The sequence below is a fragment of the Nyctereutes procyonoides genome, unplaced genomic scaffold, assembly GCF_905146905.1.
Source record: "Nyctereutes procyonoides isolate TBG_1078 unplaced genomic scaffold, NYPRO_anot_genome, whole genome shotgun sequence".
Classification (NCBI taxonomy): domain Eukaryota; kingdom Metazoa; phylum Chordata; class Mammalia; order Carnivora; family Canidae; genus Nyctereutes; species Nyctereutes procyonoides.
Genome location: NW_026575020.1, coordinates 28,467,849 through 28,488,104, shown reverse-complemented (window position 1 = coordinate 28,488,104; position 20,256 = coordinate 28,467,849). Strand labels below are relative to the sequence as shown.

At 39.0% G+C, this 20,256-nt stretch overlaps 1 protein-coding gene across 1 annotated transcript in view; it reads left to right on the top strand.

Annotated features, from left to right (window-relative positions):
* Positions 1-20,256, top strand: part of METTL16 (methyltransferase 16, N6-methyladenosine) — a 68,902-nt gene that overhangs the window by 25,841 nt on the left and 22,805 nt on the right. The window contains exons 3-6 of the mRNA XM_055325059.1: positions 137-336; positions 5,150-5,290; positions 7,578-7,693; positions 10,117-10,259. Of these exons, the coding sequence (XP_055181034.1) occupies positions 137-336; positions 5,150-5,290; positions 7,578-7,693; positions 10,117-10,259 (600 nt within the window). The remainder of the gene's footprint in view (positions 1-136; positions 337-5,149; positions 5,291-7,577; positions 7,694-10,116; positions 10,260-20,256) is intronic.

Here is a 20,256-nt window from a genome sequence, read left to right as displayed (position 1 = left end):
CTGAATGCTCTACATAGCTATTTATCTGTGGTCTCCAAGAAAATTCAAATGGGGATTCGGTGTTGTCTGACCCCATAGAGCTTGTGTAGCATATTGAATCTTACTAATATTTTATTTCTTTTTCTCCACCCCTCAGTCTGAATTTTAAAGACCCGGAAGCAGTCAGAGCTCTGACTTGTACTCTTCTAAAGGAAGATTTTGGACTTTCTATTGATATTCCATTGGAAAGACTGATTCCTACAGTTCCCTTGAGACTCAACTACATTCATTGGGTAGAAGATCTCATTGGTCATCAGGGCTCTGACAAAAGTACTCTACGAAGAGGAATTGACATAGGTATATATGATTTTCAATTCTTCTTTAGCTAAACATAAATTTCATAAATTTTACAAGGTCAATTTCTTTGTAAGCTTCTCTTCTGGGTATTTGTGTGTAAAAGAAGCTGGCTACAGATACTACTGTTCTTGTTTGCTATACTTGGGCTTTTCTGCCATTTATTTCTCCCAAGAACAGATTTTCAGCACCAAACAGGGAGCAGGGGTATAATGCACAGGGAGCAGTGCAGAATTCAAGTGAGACTTTTGTTTTCTTAGCTTTTCAGATTACCGTATTGATGTCTGCATCTTTTGGACGTTATTTTTACTCTGGATTATTTGGTGTTAGTACAGCAGTCCCCATATTGGGATATTTTATGATGGCCGTTTAATAAAAGATCATGTGAGCTGATACTTTCAGGAATCTCTTGGATGATTATTAATAAAGGGCATTTAATCCAGAATTAAAGAGAGGAAAAAAGTCATTAACATATTCTTTCGGTTGTAAACTGTTGCAGTAGAAAACACTGTTTAGTTTATTCACTTGGGAAATTAGAGGAAATACATAAGGAAATGAAGCCATGCTATGTTTAGCATAGCCACTGTTTTAAGGTGATAGGGTTAAGAACATTTTTAATCCTTTGGCCGGTACTAATCCTTTGTGGGGAAAAAGAAAACTATATGGCTCTATTTCTTTCTTTCTTTTTTTTTAATTTTTATTTATTTATGATAGTCACACAGAGAGAGAGAGAGGCAGAGACACAGGCAGAGGGAGAAGCAGGCTCCATGTACCGGGAGCCCGAGATGTGGGATTCGATCCCGGGTCTCCAGGATCTCACCCTGGGCCAAAGGCAGGCGCTAAACCGCTGCACCACCCAGGGATCCTATGGCTCTATTTCTAATCATGGTAGAGAAAGATACTTTCTAGATAATAGTAAATGTTTAGTTTTGACATTTGCATGCATTTTTAGCAAATATTTTCAGTCGTCCTCATACATGACCTTTTTTTTTTTTTTACATGACCTTTTCAGGTCATTTATTGGCTCCCTCTTTATGCATGCTTCCTCCTGTTTTCCTCTCCTTTCTGGTCATTCTTCTCCCCTTTTACTTTCCTATACCTGGCCATAAGATGTTGAGAATCCTTAAAGTTCACTCAGTCTTTAGCCCTTTTCTTATTCAGAATCCTAACTCTAGGCAATTTCAGCCACCTCTGTGACTGTTTTCCACCTCCATGCGAACAATTCACAAATTCATATATTCTGCCAACTCAGATCTTGAGCTCTAGTCCTATATGTCCAAAATATGGATATCTCAAGAATGTTGCAGACTTGCCATGTCCTAGACCAGACTCCTATTCTTTTCTTTCTGATCTTGGTCCTCTTTCTTCATTCTTTATTTCAGTGAATCCACACATTCCACCCGCCATCCTTGATAGTCCTTGATATATCTCCCCTTTCTCACCAAGAATGTCTATCATCATTTCTTTTTTGTTTTTTTTTTTTTTAAGATTTTGTTTATTCATGAGAGACACAGAGAGAGGCAGAGACACAGGCAGAGGGAGAAGCAGGCTCCATGCAGGGAGTCTGATGTGGGACTCGATCCCAGGTCTCCAGTATCACACCCTGGGCTGAAGGCAGCGCTAAACTGCTGAGCCACCTGGGCTGCCCCCAGAATTACTTTTTAACTACTCTTCTCACCCACTCTGTTGCCTCCACATTTTCATTTTTCAGAAAGTATGTATAAATCCATACCTGCTCACATGTCACATGTTACCACTTTAATGACCTGTATTGCTCTGATAAATAACCAATACTCTCTGACTTAGTCTGTTAGCATGTCCATTGTCTGTTCCCTTCCCTCTTCTTTGGGCCTTTCTAAGCCTCATCCAATGTGTTTCTCTTCCTTGTTTTCAATACTTGTAGTCTTTAGTTCTTCTTCTTCTTCTTTTTTAAAGATTTTATTTACTTATTCATGAGAGACATAGAGAGATAGAGAGAGGCAGAGACATAGAGGGAGAAGCAAGCTCCATGTAAGAAGCCCAATATGGGACTCTATCCGAGGACTCCGGAATCATGAGGCGAAAGCAGATGCTCAGCCGCTGAGCCAGCCAGGCATCCTGTCTTTAGTTCTTCTAACTAAGGCACCATGACTTTAGCTTTTATTTATATTGTTCCCTCTGTCTGTAACTTCCCCACTATTACCTTGTTAATCTCATTTATTGTATAGTTGTCAACTCAAGCCTTATTTTCTCAAGAAAGCCGTCTCTGACCTTCCAGCAGGAGACAAGTTCCTTGATTATGAACTTGAGAAAACCATGTTTCTTCTTTCATGGTATTTATTTTTAACCACGCATTCACTTGTCTGATTAACGTCTTTCTCAACCACTAGATTACAGAGTGCAGAGCCTGTTACTTTTTTGCTTACCATAATATCCCAAGGCCCACCAAAATTTTTGGTACATAGTAGGTATCCAGTAAATAATTTGTTGAATGTTTCTGGATAAATACCATCATTATTTCAACATTCAAAATTCTGGACACCCCACAGGAGCTAAGTACCATTTAAAAATGAGGGGTTTAATAAAAGGTCTGCCCTTTTATGTTCATGGCAGAAGATTGGCTGATGGATTATAGAAAGCTTAAGAAGCATAGAGCCTACTTGGTACTAGTTTATTTTAATTATGCCCCAAACCATCTAAAATAACACTTGGGGGATATAGGAGGTTAATGGATGTTAGCTCTTCATAAGGAGCACTCTTGCTGAAATCACATTCATTCTAATTAGGGTTTTATATAAATTCTTCCCCTAGACTCCATCAGTTTGCTCTAATTCTATGATTATACACTTTCCATTTTTATTTATCATTACAAGAATTATTGTCCATTTTTATTTTTTTATTTTTTAAGTTGTTTTTTTAAATTGTTATTTATTTATGATAGTCACACACAGAGAGAGAGAGAGAGGCAGAGACACAGGCAGAGGGAGAAGCAGGCTCCATGTACCGGGAGCCCGATGTGGGATTTGATCCCAGGTCTCCAGGATCGCGCCCTGGGCCAAAGGCAGGCGCTAAACTGCTGCGCCACCCAGGGTTCCCTATTGTCCATTTTTAAATGTCACTCAGCTTTCTGAGGGGATTAGGATGTTACAATTCAAGTCTTTTTGGTCTTAAGAATGAAGAAATTTGATTTTTTTGGCAGAGGACAAATCCTTTACCTACTTTTTTTTTTTTAATTATATTTATTTATTCATGAGAGACACACACACAGAGAGAGGCAGAGACACAGGCAGAGGGAGAAGCAGGCTCCATGCAGGGAGCCTGATGTGGGACTCGATCCCGGGTCTCCAGGATCACACTCTGGGCTAAAGGCAGCGCTAAACCACCCACCCGGGTTGCCTTACCTACATATTTATTACTTTGGAGGTGCCTGATCTTTCGGCAATTGAAAGAAAGTGTATTTTTTTCTTTTTGGTCTTTGCTTTTAAATGAATTGAAGTATGAAGAGGTGGTTATCTGGGCCTGGTATTTGTTCCAGACATTTTTTCGTAGAGCTTCTTAAATGTTCTTACTCTGAATGACTCTGGTTTACCAGAATGGTTAGCAGGGACTAAATAATTGTGGCCTCTGAGAGAAGCTTGAGTTCCCTTTACCCCTTCTGTCACTATCTCATACATCCCCAAGGAGGTGTTTGACCCGTCGCCTCAGGGCCAGGATGCTATTGGGTAAACATGATAGGAAGTATAGCTATTGAGGGGACTGTCAAAGGGCTGTTAGTTATTGTTCTATCTTTTACTTAATTAATGCTTAAAGAAAAAGCAGTACAATGACCCTAGCTTTCCTCTGGGTGAGGGATATCTTTAGCCCCCATCTCTTCCTGCCAAATCCTTAGAAGACTAGATTGGCACCAAGATGTGGTCAGGGGAAAGCAAGGCTGGTAGGTGCTGACTTCCTTCCATAGGCCTTCAGGAGAATCACTGGCTTCTCTTCTCTTGAATGTGTGCTTTTGGATCTTTCTGGCCAAGATTAGTCAGTGGTTATAAAGCAGTATTTGTGGTTAGTATATAGTCTAGTCCATGGTTGAGGGATCTACATAGAAGTTTAGACCAAACCCTAGTTGTCAAAGAGTGATCTTTGCCTGAAACATTTGCCTTGAAATGTCTTCCTTGAAACTATGGTGGGGCAAGCCAGTGATTGATGTTTTGGATCAGGATCAGATGTTTTTCTGTGTCATCGCATCTAAGAAATGAATTCTCTTTTTGGTTGTTTTTTGTGTGTTTTGTTAGTTTTTTTTAAAACTACTGATTTCCTTCAAGTAACAACTTACAGATATGTGGGGAGTTGGTCATTTAAATAATCATAAAAATTTTATATCCTATGGTTTTTTTTTTTCCTTTTGGGATATGGGATGTACACTGATCTATTCCAAGCTTTGATTTCATTTCATAAAATTGAGTGTTTTGTGAGATTTAAAATGAAAAATTTTACGAAGTAAATTAACTTTAGTTTAGTTTAGTTTAGTTAGTTTTTAGTTTATCAGTCTTGTAGTCCTTGATCACCACTCAGATATGCACACTTCATTTTACATACAACATACAAAAGAAGAGGGCAGCAGAATTTCTGTCCTCTAAGAAATTTGAAGCCAGTTTTGAGATAAAACTGACTTACCTGAAATGACTAGAGAGCCCAGCAGCTATTGTATATAATCAGGTATCAGCTTAGGATTTAAACTGTTAAGGTTATAATAAGAATTCTAAGAAAGGAAGAATGGTGTCTTGGCTTGTTATTCTCACTTCTCTCTCCTCTGTGTGCAATGTGTTTTGAATTTTTGTTTTACTAGGTACTGGTGCATCGTGCATCTATCCTTTACTTGGAACAACCTTAAATGGCTGGTATTTCCTTGCAACAGAAGTAGATGACATGTGCTTCAACTATGCGAAGAAAAATGTGGAACAGAATAATTTATCTGATCTTATAAAAGGTTAGCTCTACAGAATAAATGTCCTTTCAAGCACTGTTTATTAACCTTTATAATTTAACACATCTTATTTTTTGCTTTAATACACAGACTTTGGTAATTTAAAAAAATATGGGACATTGTGGAAGGAAAAATAAAATAAGATAAAAATGAGGAGGCAAAACATAAGAGACTCTTAACTATAGAGAACAAACAGGGTTGCTGGTGGGGAGGTGGGCAGGGAGATGGGCTAAATGGGTGATGGGGGTTAAGGAGGGCACTGGATGTGATGAGCACTGGGTGTTATATGTAAGTGATGAATCACTAAATTATACTCCTGAAACTAATACGCTATATATTAACTAACTTGAATTTAAATAAAATCTTGGAAATAAGTAGAACAGAAAAAAAAAATGGTACATTGTAATGAGGTTTGCAGCTTTGTTATCAGAGTTAACTCTAAAGGAAATATGGTAAATACAGTTAATCCCTATAATTTTTGGATTCTGTATTTGTGAATTTGCCTTTTGGGGTTATGTTTAACCTCAAAATCAGTACTTGAGGTACTTTTATGGTCATTCACAGACATGCGTAGAGTGGCAAAAAAATTAAGTCATCCAACATGCAGGTTCCCAGCTGAAATTGAACAAGGTGATGCCCTGTCTTATTTCAACTCTGTCCTGTAGACAGTGTCATTTTCATAGGCCATTTAATGTCACTTTCTTTGCACTTTTGTGCATTTTCTTGGTGATTTTGCTATTTAAAATGGCCCCTAAACATAGTGGTTAAGTGCTATCTAGTAGGTGTTCCTTAAGTATAAGAAGACTATGACGAACGTTACAGAGCAAATACATGAGTTAGAAAAGCTTCATTCAGATGAGTTTTGTGCTATGGGCCGCCATTTTAGTGTTAATGAATCAACAATGTATATTAAATAAAGCGTCTTTAAACAGAAACACATATAAAATTATATATTGTTCAGTTGTTGAGAATGTTTGATCAGAGGCTCACAGTTACCTAACCCTATATTTCTCTTAGGAGCCATTGGTTCCAATTCAGTGTTCATGGTGGCTTTATAGAACATAACTACTATGAATGAATTATGGAAAATAATTGTATATAAAATAACCTAGTCACCAGGATTTTAAAAGTGAAACCCTGCTATATACCATTTTTTTTATTTCATTTATTTATTTATTTATTTGTTTATTTGTTTATTTATTTATTTATTTATTTCATTTATTTATTTATTTATTTATTTATTTATTTATTTATTTAATTTATGATAGGCACACAGTGAGAAAGAGAGAGGCAGAGACACAGGCAGAGGGAGAAGCAGGCTCCATGCACCGGGAGCCCGACGTGGGATTCGATCCGAGGTCTCCAGGATCGTGCCCTGGGCCAAAGGCAGGCGCCAAACCGCTGCGCCACCCAGGGATCCCCATTTTTTTTATTTCAGTACATGAAATTGTGCCACAGATAGTCAAGCCCCATTAGTAACCAGTTACTTTTTTTTTTTTTTTTTTTTTTTTAGTAACCAGTTACTTTTAATTAATTTTGTCCTTATGTTATATTTGAAGAGTAGTTCATTTTTTCTTTTTTTCATTAAAGAGAATTTAGGTCTTTTTATGAAACTAGGCTTTTCTCACTGGTGTTAAGCATATCATTATGTGTATTTCAGTTGTCCATTTCTGTGTTATAAATTACTCCAAAATCTAGCAACTTTTTAAAAAAATTTAAATTAATTTGCTAACATATAGTATAACATCCAGTGTTCATCTCATCAAGTGCTCTCCTTAGTGCCTGTCAAAATCTAGTAACTTTAAACAATAAATATTTATCTCATAATTTGTGTGGGCAGTAAATTTGAGCATGGCCTAGTTGGGTGGTTGTGGTTCAGGCTGATGAATCTGCAGTTATCTGAAGGATTGACTGGGGATAGAGGTTTGCTTCCAAGATGATTCACATAATGGCTGTTGGTGGGAAGTTTGATTCATTCATGTGGATCTCTCCTCTAGGCCACTTGAGCCACTTTACAGTGTGTTAGCTGGCTTCTCTTAGTTCAAGTAATTCAAGAAATAGGACAAGGAAGAAGCCATTTTTCTTTGATGACCTAGCCTCAGAAGTGACATCCTTTCACTTCATATTCATTCTGTTCAATAAAAATGAGTCACTGAGTACAGCCTGTATTCAAGGAGAGGGAAATTAAACTCTTATCTATTGAAGGAACTAGTGTCATAGAATCTGTGGTCATATTTGAAAACTATCAGAACATTAAGAGTAGTTAACAGTTCCTGTTTTTTTCTCCTAGTGGTAAAAGTACCACAGAAGACACTCTTGATGGATGCCCTTAAAGAAGAATCTGAGATAATCTATGATTTTTGCATGTGCAACCCTCCCTTTTTTGCCAATCAGTTGGAAGCCAAGGTAAAGCATCTTTTGGTTTAAGATAATTGACTATTTATCTAAGTTGTTGATATTTGCAAAGATAGGGGCAAGGAACAACTTTTATTTTGGAAACTGAATTAGGATCCTTCTGGTATCAAGCACCTGAGGACTCAATTCAGATTGATTTAATACAAGAAGTTTTATTGGCTTACCATATATGAGAAATCCAGTAGCAGTATATTTTATGTATCTATGAAGACATATACCCCATGCTGTAAGTGTAAACTGGATTTTCCAAAGTGAACACTCCTGTGGAACTAGCATCCAGATGAAGAAATAGAATATTACTAGCATCAGAACTAAATTTCTTTTTATACCAGGTTTATTGAGATATAATTCACATGCCATATAATTCACCCACTTAATGGGTAGAATTTAATTATTGTTAGTATATTCACAGATTTGTGTAACTATCACCACAGTCCGTTTTCAGAACATATTCATCACTCCCCTACCCACCCCACCCCCACTGGCAGTTACTCTCAGTTCTCACAGTTCCTATAGTCCCAAGTCACCAGAAGTCTAATTTCTGTCTTGATGGGTTTGCGTGTTTTGGACATTTCCTGTGAGTGGAATCATACAATATGTGCTGTTTTGTGACTGGCTTCTTTCACTAAACTTAGTATATTTTCAAGGTTCATCCATATTACAGTATATATCAGTACTTAATTTCTTTTTATTGCCAAAGAATATTCCATTATATGGAAGTACCACATCTTACTTTTCCATTCATTCATTGATGGATATTTGGGTTGTCTCTACTTTTTGGCTGTTAGAAAAAGTGCTGATGTGAGCATCCGTGTGTGAGGATTCCAATTTCCAGTTTCTCCACATGTTTGTCAGTGCTGGTTATTATATGTCTTCTTGAGTATAGCCATCCTAGTGGATGTGAAGTGGTATCTCATCTTGGTTTTGATGTTTATTTCCCTGATGGCTAATTATGTTGAACGGCTTTTCATGTGCTTCTTGGCAGTTTGTCTACTTCTTTTGAGAAATGAGATCCTTTACCCATTTAAAAATTGGATTATTTTTCTTTTTATTATTATTATAAGAATTTTTTATATATTCTAGATACAAGTCCCTTATTAGATTTAATATTTGCAAACATTTTCTCCTGTGGATTGTCCTTGCACCTTTTTTTCCTTAAGATATTATTTATTTGAGAGAGTGAGAGCACAAGTAGGGGAAGGGGGTGAGGGAGAAAAGAGAGAAGCAGGCTCCCTGCCAAGCAGGGAGCCTGACACAGGGCTCTATCCTAGGACCCTGGGATCACAACCTGAGCTGAAAGCAGCTGCTTAACCCACTGAAGCATCCAGGCACCTCATCTTTTCACTTTCTTTGTGTTCTTTGAAGCCTACAAACTTAATTTCAAGGAGTCCAATTTCTCTAAGCAACTATTGCCCAATCCAATCTTGAAGATTTACTCCTATGTTTTCTTCCAAGGGTTTTATAATTTTAGCTTTTATATTTAGATATTTGATGTATTTAATTTTTTTAATATGATTTGGGGTAGAAGGGGATTAAATATTTAAACTTAAAAAGTGAAACCATAGGAGTGCTAGAAGAAAACAAAATATTTATATAATCTTTGGATACAATATTTTCTATGATACCAAGACAAAACATAAAAGTGACAGATAGGCTACATAAAAAAAGGTAAAGTTTTTTATGTTAAATCACAAAGGTGGAAGATGGGGCACCTGGGTCGCTCAGTTGGTTAAGTGTCTGGGATGGAGCAGGGAGTCTGCTTCTCCCTCTCCCTCTCCCTCTCCCTCTCCCTCTCCCTCTCCCTCTCCCTCTCCCTCTCCCTCTCCCTCTCCCTCTCCTTCTCCCTCTCCCTCTGCTTGTGTGTTCTCTTTTCTTGCTCACTCTGTCTCTTAAATAAATAAAATCTTAAAAGAGAAAGAAAGAAGGATCCCCGGGTCGCGCAGCGGTTTGGCGCCTGCCTTTGGCCCAGGGCGCGATCCTGGAGACCTGGGATCAAATCCCACGTTGGGCTCCCGGTGCATGGAGCCTGCTTCTCCCTCTGCCTGTGTCTCTGCCTCTCTCTCTCTCTCTCTCTCTCTCTCTCTCTCTCTCTCTCCCTGTGTGACTATCATGAATAAATAAAAATTAAAAAAGAAAGAAAGAAAAAGAAAGAAAGAAAGAAAGAAAGGAAGGAAAAAGAAAAGAAAAGAAAAAAGAAAGTAAAAAAGATCCTGGGAAAGAATATTAGGATGAATGCAGTTGCTTAACATGTAATATTGCAACAGCTGTATGATTTTTAAATCCTAGATCTAGCATGATATTTGGAAGCTAAATTACACCTGAGCATTCTCATTTAGAATTAAATTATGGTTAAAGAATTAGTCTTACAGCATAAAAAATTTTCACCAGATATCATTGTTGTTGTTGTCATGCAGGGAGTAAACTCTCGAAATCCTCGGCGACCTCCCCCTAGTTCTGTAAATACAGGAGGTATCACAGAAATCATGGCAGAAGGAGGTGAATTAGAGTTTGTTAAAAGGATCATCCATGACAGTTTACAACTTAAAAAAAGATTAAGGTAAGTTAGTTATAACAACGTGTGACTGTTTTCTCCCTGTGTAATTCTAAAAGAGACCATGTCACTTAGAGGAAATGTCATCGCAGTAGTCCGAAGAATAAACAGATAAAAATGGAAAAGGTTGCAGATTCCACAGGTTGCAGAGACCCTGTTTTGAGGATGCTCTTATGCTTTTAATTGATTTGTGTTTCTTGTACAACATGAATAGAAAGGAGGAAAATATCGTATGATTAAATTGCTTCCTTTGGTATAGTACTGTGGTGGAACAAAACTGATTCAAATATGGCTTTTGATTAGAAAGCAGATGGGTTCAGATCTGTCCCATGAGGCAGAATAAATTTGTTGCCTAGTCCTTGAAGCAGTTTATGTTCTTGGAATCAGTCTCCCAAACAATGACAGATGGGAGGACATTGAGCTGTCAAGAACTTAATGAAGGGAAACTGAGATCACTAACCAGTTCCAGAGGAGAGTCAAGGCTATTCCTTTTTAAAAGCTAATTATTTTGGACGACACACCTGTCATTAAGCAGCATAAGGTACTGGAAAAGTGTTATTTGTCTCGCTTGACTTCTCACCCTGCCAAATGGTGTTGAAATGATGGATAATGTGGGAGTTCAAAAGTAAAAGGGCTTTTAACCCTACGATTTAGCTTTGGGACATAGAGAAGATTTTTTTTTGAATTGTCATAAAATATACATAATACGAAATTTATAATTTTAGGGGCACCTAGGTGGCTCAGCAGTTGAGCGTCTGCCTTCGGCTCAGGTTGTGATCCCGGGGTCCTGGGATCGAGTCCCATATTGGGCTCCCTGCAGAGAGCCTACTTCTCCCTCTACCTGTGTCTCCGCCTCTCTCTGTGTCTCTCGTGAATAAATGGAATCTTCAAAAAAAATTTTTTGTGACATGAAACTATATGTTTTAAAGTGTACAGTTTAGTAGTGTTAAGTACATTTAAATTGTTATACAGCTAGTCTCCAGAACTGTTTTCTTGTAAAACTAAAACTCTCTACATGTTAAACAGCAATCCCTCATTCCTCCCTTTAGCCTAGTGTCTGGCAAATACCAGTCTTTTTTGTCTCTATGAATTGGACTATTCTAGGGACTTACAGTATTTGTCCTTTTGGAACTAGAATAGTGTCCTCAGTGTTCATCCATGTTATAGCATGTGTCATAATATCTTTCCTTTTTAAGGCTGAATAATATTAATATTTCATTGTATATATCACATTTTGTATATTCGTTTATCTGTTGATGGACATTTGGGTTCCTTTTGGCTATTGTGAATTAATGTTGCTGTGACCATGGGTGTGCAAATACCTTGTAAGACTTCCATTTCTTTTGTGTATAAATCCAATGAAATTACCAGATAAAATAGACTTTTTCTTTTTCTTTTGGATTTATATGTGTTTAAGCTGCCTATTTTACTTAAAGGCCAATTCCAAAGCAGTGAATATCCTAATTTGTTAAATATAAGTTTATACATTTGTGCAAAGCAACTAGATAATTGCGTGGTCTGCCTCAGAAGCTTTACACATTGTTGAAGCCAAAGGTTAAGTCATTTCTGCTTTAAATTGATTTCTTGAAATATGTATTAGGATATGAAGAGGAAAGTGACTTACTGAGCATTGAGAAGAGTTTGAATAAGTAAAGTAAGCTTAAAGGAGATAGCAAAGCACTGAAATTGTGAAGAGGTACCAGGGCCATGTGGTACCTGTGGCACATGTGGTACCATGTGGCACTTTAGAATCTACTGTTGGCTTTTTTTTTTTTTTTAAAGATTTTATCTATTTATTCATGAGAATCACAGAGAAGCAGAGGGAGAAGCAGGCTCCGTGCAAGGAGCCTGATGTGGACTTGATCGAAGGTAGGCGCTAAACCGCTGAGCCACCCAGGAATCCCGTACTGTTGGCTTTTGAGGGAACTGGAGCCAACCAGGAAAATGGGGAAGGTTGTTTTCAGTTTTTTTTTTTTTTCTTCAATCAGTAAATTTTTTCAATCAGTAAATTTCTGTTATTTCTGAAATCTCATTTGAACTACAAAAGTATGTTTTATTTTTTTAGATAAGGGGTATAGGACAGAGGGAGAGGGGGAGAGAATCTTTTTTAAAAATATTTTATTTATTTGACAGAGGGAGAGAATGAGCACAAGCAGGGGGAATGGCAGGCAGAAGGAGAAGCAGGCTCCCTGCTTCAACTTGGGACTCGGTCCTAGGGCTCTGGGATCATGACCTGAGCCAAAGGCAGATGCGTAACCAATAGAGCTCCCCCAGGCACCCCAGAGAGATTCTTTTTTTTTTTTTTTTTTGAGAGAGAGAGAGAGATTCTTTTTTTTTTTTTTTTTTTTTTTTGTATTTATTTATGATAGTCACACAGAGAGAGAGAGAGAGGCAGAGACATAGGCAGAGGGAGAAGCAGGCTCCATGCACCGGGAGCCGGACGTGGGATTTGATCCCAGGTCTCCAGGATCGCGCCCTGGGCCAAAGTCAGGCGCCAAACCGCTGCGCCACCCAGGGATCCCTGAGAGAGAGATTCTTAAGCAGGCTCCATTACCAGCAAGAATCCTTGATGCGGGGCTTGATACCATAACTCTGAGATCATGACCTGAGCCAAAATCAAGAGTCAGATACTTAACTGACTAAGCCACCCAGGCACACCCCTGAACTACAAAAATATATTTTGAAGGAACACCATTCTAGGGGAGAGAAATTGATCGATATGTTCCAGGTCTGCCTATATCTGGCTCAGTGGCAGCCTCCAGATTGAATGAAAGGTATGTGTTTGCTAGGAAGAATAAATTGCTAGAGCCCATCATATCTCTGGAGAGTTGACCATTTTAACCTTGGTATTATAGATGGAAAGCGTTGCCCATGATACATTTAAAAATAGGGTTCAGCAGTCTTGTCTGCTCTAGTAGGACTCAGGCAGATTGAGAGGGATACTCAAAAGGGGAGAAGAAATGAATTAATTTTTTTTTTAATTTTTTTTAAATTTTTATTTATTTATGATAGTCACAGAGAGAGAGAGAGAGAGAGGCAGAGACACAGGCAGAGGGAGAAGCAGGCTCCATGCAGGGAGCCCGATGTGGGATTCGATCCCGAGTCTCCAGGATCGCGCCCTGGGCCAAAGGCAGGCGCCAAACCGCTGCGCCACCCAGGGATCCCCCATGAATTAATTTTTATTAAAAAGATAATAAAGCAGTATTTCTCATATTATTTACAACTTCACATTGTTCTATGTTCACTTTCATTTGTACAAAGTACCAGTTCATGTTCTGCATATTTTTATAGTTGACATTGTTTTTTTTTTTTTTTTAAATTTTATTTATTTATTTACGATAGTCATACACAGAGAGAGAGAGGCAGAGACACAGGCAGAGGGAGAAGCAGGCTCCATGCACCGGGAGCCCGACGTGGGATTTGATCCCGGGTCTCCAGGATCGCGCCCTGGGCCAAAGGCAGGCGCCAAACCGCTGCACCACCCAGGGATCCCTATAGTTGACATTGTTAATATCACTATGCAACTCCTCAAATTTTATTTTATTTTTTAAAGATTTTATTTATTTATTCATGAGAGACACACAGAGAGAGAGAGAGAGACAGAGACGTAGGCAGAGGGAGAAGCAGGCTCCATGCAGGGAGCCTGATGTGGGACTCGATCCCAGGATCGCAGGATCATGCCTTGAGCCAAAGGCAGATGCTGAAACTGCTGAGCCACCCAGGCGTTATGCGACTCTTCAAATTTTAGAATGCTGTGAAAACTGTATACAAATGTGCCTTTGGAGGTAGTGGTTTGGTTCTAGACCACAGCAATGATGTGAATATTGCAGTATGAAACAAATCAAATGAATTGGGGCACCTGGGCAACTCATTGGTTGTCTGCCTTCGGCTCAGGTCGTGATCTCCGGGTCCTGGAATCGAGCTCAATGTCAGGCTCCCTGCTCAGTGAGGAGTCTGCTTCTCCTGCTCCTTCCTCTCCCCCTGCTCATGTGCTCTCTGTCTGTCTGTCTCTCTCTGTCTCTCTGTCTGTCTCTCTCTCTCTGTCTCTATCCTTCTGTCTCAAATGAATAAATAAAATCTTTAAAAACAAGAAAAACAGATCAAATTAATTGTTTGGTTTCCCAGTGCATATGGTATATGCACGAACAGATAGCATTATATCTTTTTTTTTTTAAAGACCCCGAATAGCCAGGGGAATTTTAAATTTTTATTTTTTATTTTTTTATTTTATGATAGTCACACACACACACAGAGAGAGAGGCAGAGACATAGGCAGAGGGAGAAGCAGGCTCCATGCACCGGGAGCCCGACGTGGGATTCGATCCGGGGTCTCCAGAATTGTGCCCTGGGCCAAAGGCAGGCACCAAACCGCTGCGCCACCCAGGGATCCCAGCATTATATCTTTTTTTAAAAATGTGCAGGGCGACCCGGGTGGCTCAGCGGTTTAGCACCACCTTCAACCTGGGACCTGATCCTGGAGACCCGGGATCGAGTCCCACGTCAGGCTCTCTGCATGGAGCCTGCTTCTCCCTCTACCTGTGTCTCTGCCTCTTTCTCTTTCTGTGTCTCTCATTAATAAATAAATAATCTTTTTAAAAAATGTACATACCTTAATTTAAAAATACTTTATTATGAGGCGCCTGGGTGGCTCAGTGGTTGAGTGTCTGCCTTTGGCTCAGATAGTGCTCCCGGGGTCCTGAGATCGAGTTCCTCATCGGGCTCCCCAGAGCAAGTCTGCTTCTCCCTCTGCCTATGTCTCTGCCTCTCTCTCTGTGTGTCTCATGAATAAATAAATAAATCTTTAAGAAAGGTAAGTAAAAATACTTTGTTGCTACAAAAATGCTGTCATCTGAGCTTTCAATGATTTGTAAGCTCTCTGCTGGTGGGGGGATCTTGTCTTAGTGATGATGGCTGCTCACTGGTGGTGACTGAAGGTTGGAGTGGCTGTGGCAGTTTCTTTTTTTTTTTTTTTTTATTTGCATTTATTCTATGCAGAATTTACTCCCGGGCCATAAGTTTTTGTTTCTTCAGTTTCTTCTGGGATATCTTTTTCTTCTGTGCAACCTCTTCTTCTGGTTTAGGAACAATCTGCTCTTTTTCAGTAAGAATCATCTCGATGTGGCAGGGAGAGCTCATGTATGGGTTAATCCGGCCATGAGCCTTGTAGATTCTATGTTGCATCTTGGGGGCTTTGTTCACCTGGATGTGCTCAATGACCAGAGAATCTACATCTAAACCCTTAAGTTCAGCATCACTCTGCATTTTTAAGCATGTGCAGTAAAAATTCAGCACTCTTCCTGGGCCACCAACCCTGTGTACAGCCCCTGTTTGGCCTGCACACACCTACCAACTCCACCATTGTAGCGACGGAATGGCACACACTGCTTCTGCAAAGTGACATCTTTCAGATACTTGGTGGCTTTTCCGATATGCATATATTTGATGGCCTGGGCAGTTTCACGCATGTTCTTAAAGTGAATACGAAGATTTAAACCTCTTGACTTGCATGATTTTGTAGGTTTTCTGGGCCCAGTGAGTAGTGAACCATTTCCGGAGGTTACCTCAGGCCACTCAGGGGAAGAGCTGTGGTAGTATCCTTAAATAAGACAACAGTGAAGATTGCTGCATCAATTTGTTCTAAATCCTTTGTTGTTATTTCAACAGTCTTCATTGCATCTTCACCAGGAACAGACTGTAGGTCAAGAAACCATTTTCTTTGCTCATCCACAAGAAGCATCTCCTCATCCTTTCAAGTGTAATCATGAGATTGCAGCAATTGAGTCACGTCTTGCTATTTCCATCACATCTATGGTTACTTCCTCCACTAAAGTCTTAAATCCCCAAAAGACATTCATGCAGGATTCCAAACTTTAGTTAATGTTCTTTTGACCTCTTTCCATGAATCCCAGATGTTCTTAGTGGCATCTAGAATGGTGAATCCTAGGGATCCCTGGGTGGCGCAGCGGTTTGGCGCCTGCCTTTGGCCCAGGGCGCGATCCTGGAGACCCGGGATCCAATCCCACATCGGGCTCCCGGTGCATGGAGCCTGCTTCTCCCTCTTCCTGTGTGTCTCTGCCTCTCTCTCTCTCTCTGTGACTATCATAAATAAATAAAAATTAAAAAAAAAATTTAGAATGGTGAATCCTTTCCAAATCCATGAGAAGAATCATTATCTATGGCAGCTAGCGCCTTATGAAAGGTATTTCTTAAATATAAGGTTTGAAAATCAAAATTACTCCTTGATCCATGAACTGTAGAGTGGATGTTGTGTTCGCAGGCATGGAAACATTTATCTCATTGTGTGTATCCATCAGGGCTATTGCGTGATGAAGTGTATTGTCATTGAGCAGCAATATTTTGAAAGGAATCTTTTTTTTTTTTTTGAGCAGTTGGCCTCAATAGTGGGCTTAAAATATTCAATAAACTATTTTGTAAACATTGTGCTGTCATCCAGGCTTTGTTCCATTTATAGAGCTCAAACAATAAATTTAGCATAATTATTAAGGTCCCTAGGATTTTCTGAATGTTTGGTGAGCATTAGCTTCAACTTAAATCATCAGCTGTGTTAGTCCCTAATGAGAATCAACCTGTCCTTTGAAGCTCTCTAGCAATGAAAACCCTAGATAACCTATTGTTTCAATATAAAACTATTTAATCTACGTGGAAAATCTGTTGTTTTAAGTTACCTTCATTAATGATCTTAGCTAGATAGGTTAACTTGCTTCAACTTCTGCATCAGCACTTGCTGCTTCCCCTTGCATTTTTATGTTATGAAGATGACTTCTTTTTGTAAAACCTCATGGATGAACCTCTACTGGCTTCTAGTTTTTTTTTCTGCAGCTTCCTTACCTTCCTCGACCTTTATAGTATTGAAGAGAAATAGGGCCCAGCTCTGGAGTAGCTTTTGGCTTAAGAGAATATTATGTCTGGGGGCAGCCCCGGTGGCGCAGTGGTTTAGCGCAGTCTGCAGCCCAGGGCGTGATCCTGGAGAACCTGGATCGAGTCCCACATCAGGCTCTCTGTATGATGCCTGCTTCTCCCTCTGCCTGTGTCTCTGCCTCTCTCTCTCTCTCTCTCTCTCTCTCTCTCTCTCTCTGTATATTCTCGTGAATAAATAAGTAAAATCTTTAAAATAAAACAAAATACTGGGAGAATTCCCAAAATGTGACATAGAGACACAAAGTGAGTAATTGCTGTTAGAAAAATGGTGTCAGTAGAGTTGCTCGACTATTTTATTATGAACTTTGACAAACTTCAGTTTGAGAAAGACACCAATTATCTGTGAGGTGCGATAAAAGAAGGCACAATAAAATGAGATGTGCCTCTATTTTGAGGCTCTGAATGAGGGACTAAAAACAGGTATTTTAACCCTCCTCCTTAACCCGCTAGAATTTTTTTCTTCTTATTCCTGAGAAAGTGTAGGAACTAAGCAAAATCTGTAACATGGGGTCAAATCAGTTAAATTTGTTGGACTGATCTCAGTGATGGCACTCAAGGTGGCTCATCTCCCTGTTATAGTTCATACCTCACCTATGTCAGTGCACCTGCATTGTTTTGTATCTTAAAGAATTTGGCAGCTGGGAGGCTCTTAGGAGGTAAAGTTATCCAGTATTCTAGTGTTACAGATTAGAAGCTTGGGATCCAGATCTCCTGATTGTGGTCTAGTACTTTTCCCACTGCCCTGTGTAGTGTCTGCAGCCCCAGCATGCCCCTAGACTTTTAAAGTAGACAGCCTTCCTAGAGTTGATGAATATTTACAAGTGCTTGTCATCCTTACCTTCCATGTTTTGTGCCTGTGACTTGAGCTTACTTCATAGCATTTTCTTTTTTAGAAACTCACTCATCAAAGCTTCTAAATCAGCAGACTTGGTCAAATTCCTCTCAGTCTGAATTCCACTCTTGTCACAGGTTATTAGGTCTGTAGCTGATACCCTTTATGGCAGTTATTTTATGATTTTCCAAGAACAAGACCTCTGTATGTGGCAAAGTTCTTTTTTTAAAAAAAAAAAAAAGATTTTCTTTGTTTATTCATGAGAGACACACACAGAGAGAGAGGCAGAGACACAGGCAGAGGGAAGAAGCAGGCTCCATGCAGGGAGCCTGATGTGGGACTTGATCCCAGGTCTCCAGGGTCACGCCCTGGACCAAAGGCAGGCATTAAACCACTGAGCCACCCAGGGATCCCCCTGTATCTGGCAAAGTTCTAACTTAATACAGATCTTACCATTTTTCCTCTTATTGCTTTTTCTTTTCTAATCCCTACCCCCTACCAGATGGTAGATACTTCTTGGGTTTGTATATAATCCACATATTTGGTGATGGGCAATAAATTGAATATAATCTGTGCCTTTTGAATGTTATTCTTTGACTTAAATTTTGTTTTCTTATTGGTAAAATGGGATAATAATAGTTAACATCACACCTCATAGGGTGGTCATAGAATTAAATGAAGACATACTCGATATGATGACTATCAAATAGGATCGTCTTAACTATTCTAGGAATTTGGTAGATTTACATGCTGTGGTCCACTGTGTTGAAAGGTATTATGTTATTTTAATAAAGAGCTCCCCTCTTATTAATTTTTAAAGATTTTATTCATGGGAGAGTGAGAGCAAGCATGGGGTGGGGGCAAATGCTGAGGGAGAGGGAGAAGCAGACTCCTCACTGAGTAGGGAGTCTGACAAGGGGCTTGATCCCAGGATCATAACTTGAGCCAAAGGCTGTCACTTAACCAACTGAGCCACTCAGGCACCCTTCCCCTTCTGTTTTTTTTTGTTTTTTTTTTTAAAGTAGGTGCAGTATAGTTATGGGATACTTAAGTAATAGTTGCAGGGAATAATTGTAGATGTTATAATTGAGCTTTTTGTCAGTTCTTCAGCTGAAAGACTATTTTATTATGAACTTTGACTTGCCTTTATAAAAGGATAAGCCAATTCATTTTTTTTTGTTTGTTTGTTTATGAGGTTAGGATAATACCTCCTACAGTTGTTCAGAGAATGAAGAGAGAAATTACATATGAATGTACATAGAAACTGAAGTGCTATCTAAATATTGTATATATACTGTTGTATAAACTGTTGCATAAACTAGACATTTATATTATTATTTATAATTTTTATCTCTTTTTAAAAATTTTATTTATTTTTATTTTATTTCCCTCCAGTTGGGGGAGGGACAGAAGGAGAGAGAGACTCTCTCAAGCAGACTCCGTGCTGATCGTGGAGTCTGAGGTGGATTTGGTCTCACAACCCTAAGAAATAACCTGAGCCGAAACCAAGAGTTAAGACACTTGGGCAGGGCAGCCCCCGTGGTGCAGCGGTTTAGCTCCGGTCTCTCATGAATAAATAATTAAAATCTTTTAAAAAAAAAAAAAAGTTAAGACACTCAACTGACTTAGCCACCCAGGCGCCCCTATAATTTTCTCTCTTAAAATAATCACACTTACAGAAAATTAGAAAATGGAAAAAAACATTGATATTGATCTCAGCACTTTGATACAACTGTTAGCTCATTTTGGGGGCATTTCCTACCAGTTCCCCCTTTTTTCATTCCCACAGTTGTAATCATGAATACCAATTTTGTCTCCTGCTTTTGTTTTTAACTTTTTTTTATTCGTTTCTTTATTTGTGTATATGCATAGCTGTAGTTTTAAATAGCTTGACAACCATCCATAATTAAGTAATCCTTATTATTGGGCATTATATTTACTCTTTTTTTTACTGTTACAAAGAACATACCACTTCTCATTTGTTACTGAACTGCCACGGATAAGTCTAATGAGACTATTATTGTGGATGGCTCACTGTCTTTGACTGCTGGTTTCATCTTTGAATGGGACCCATCATAGGGTTGCAAATCAATAAAAGTGTTTTTTGGGGGTCATGAGAAAGAAATGCACCCTTGCTCCAATGTACTAACTCACTACGCATATACAGTAGGTAGAGATGTCTTGGGGGACAGATTGTATACTAGCTTGTTTTTCAGGTAGGAGAGCACTTTC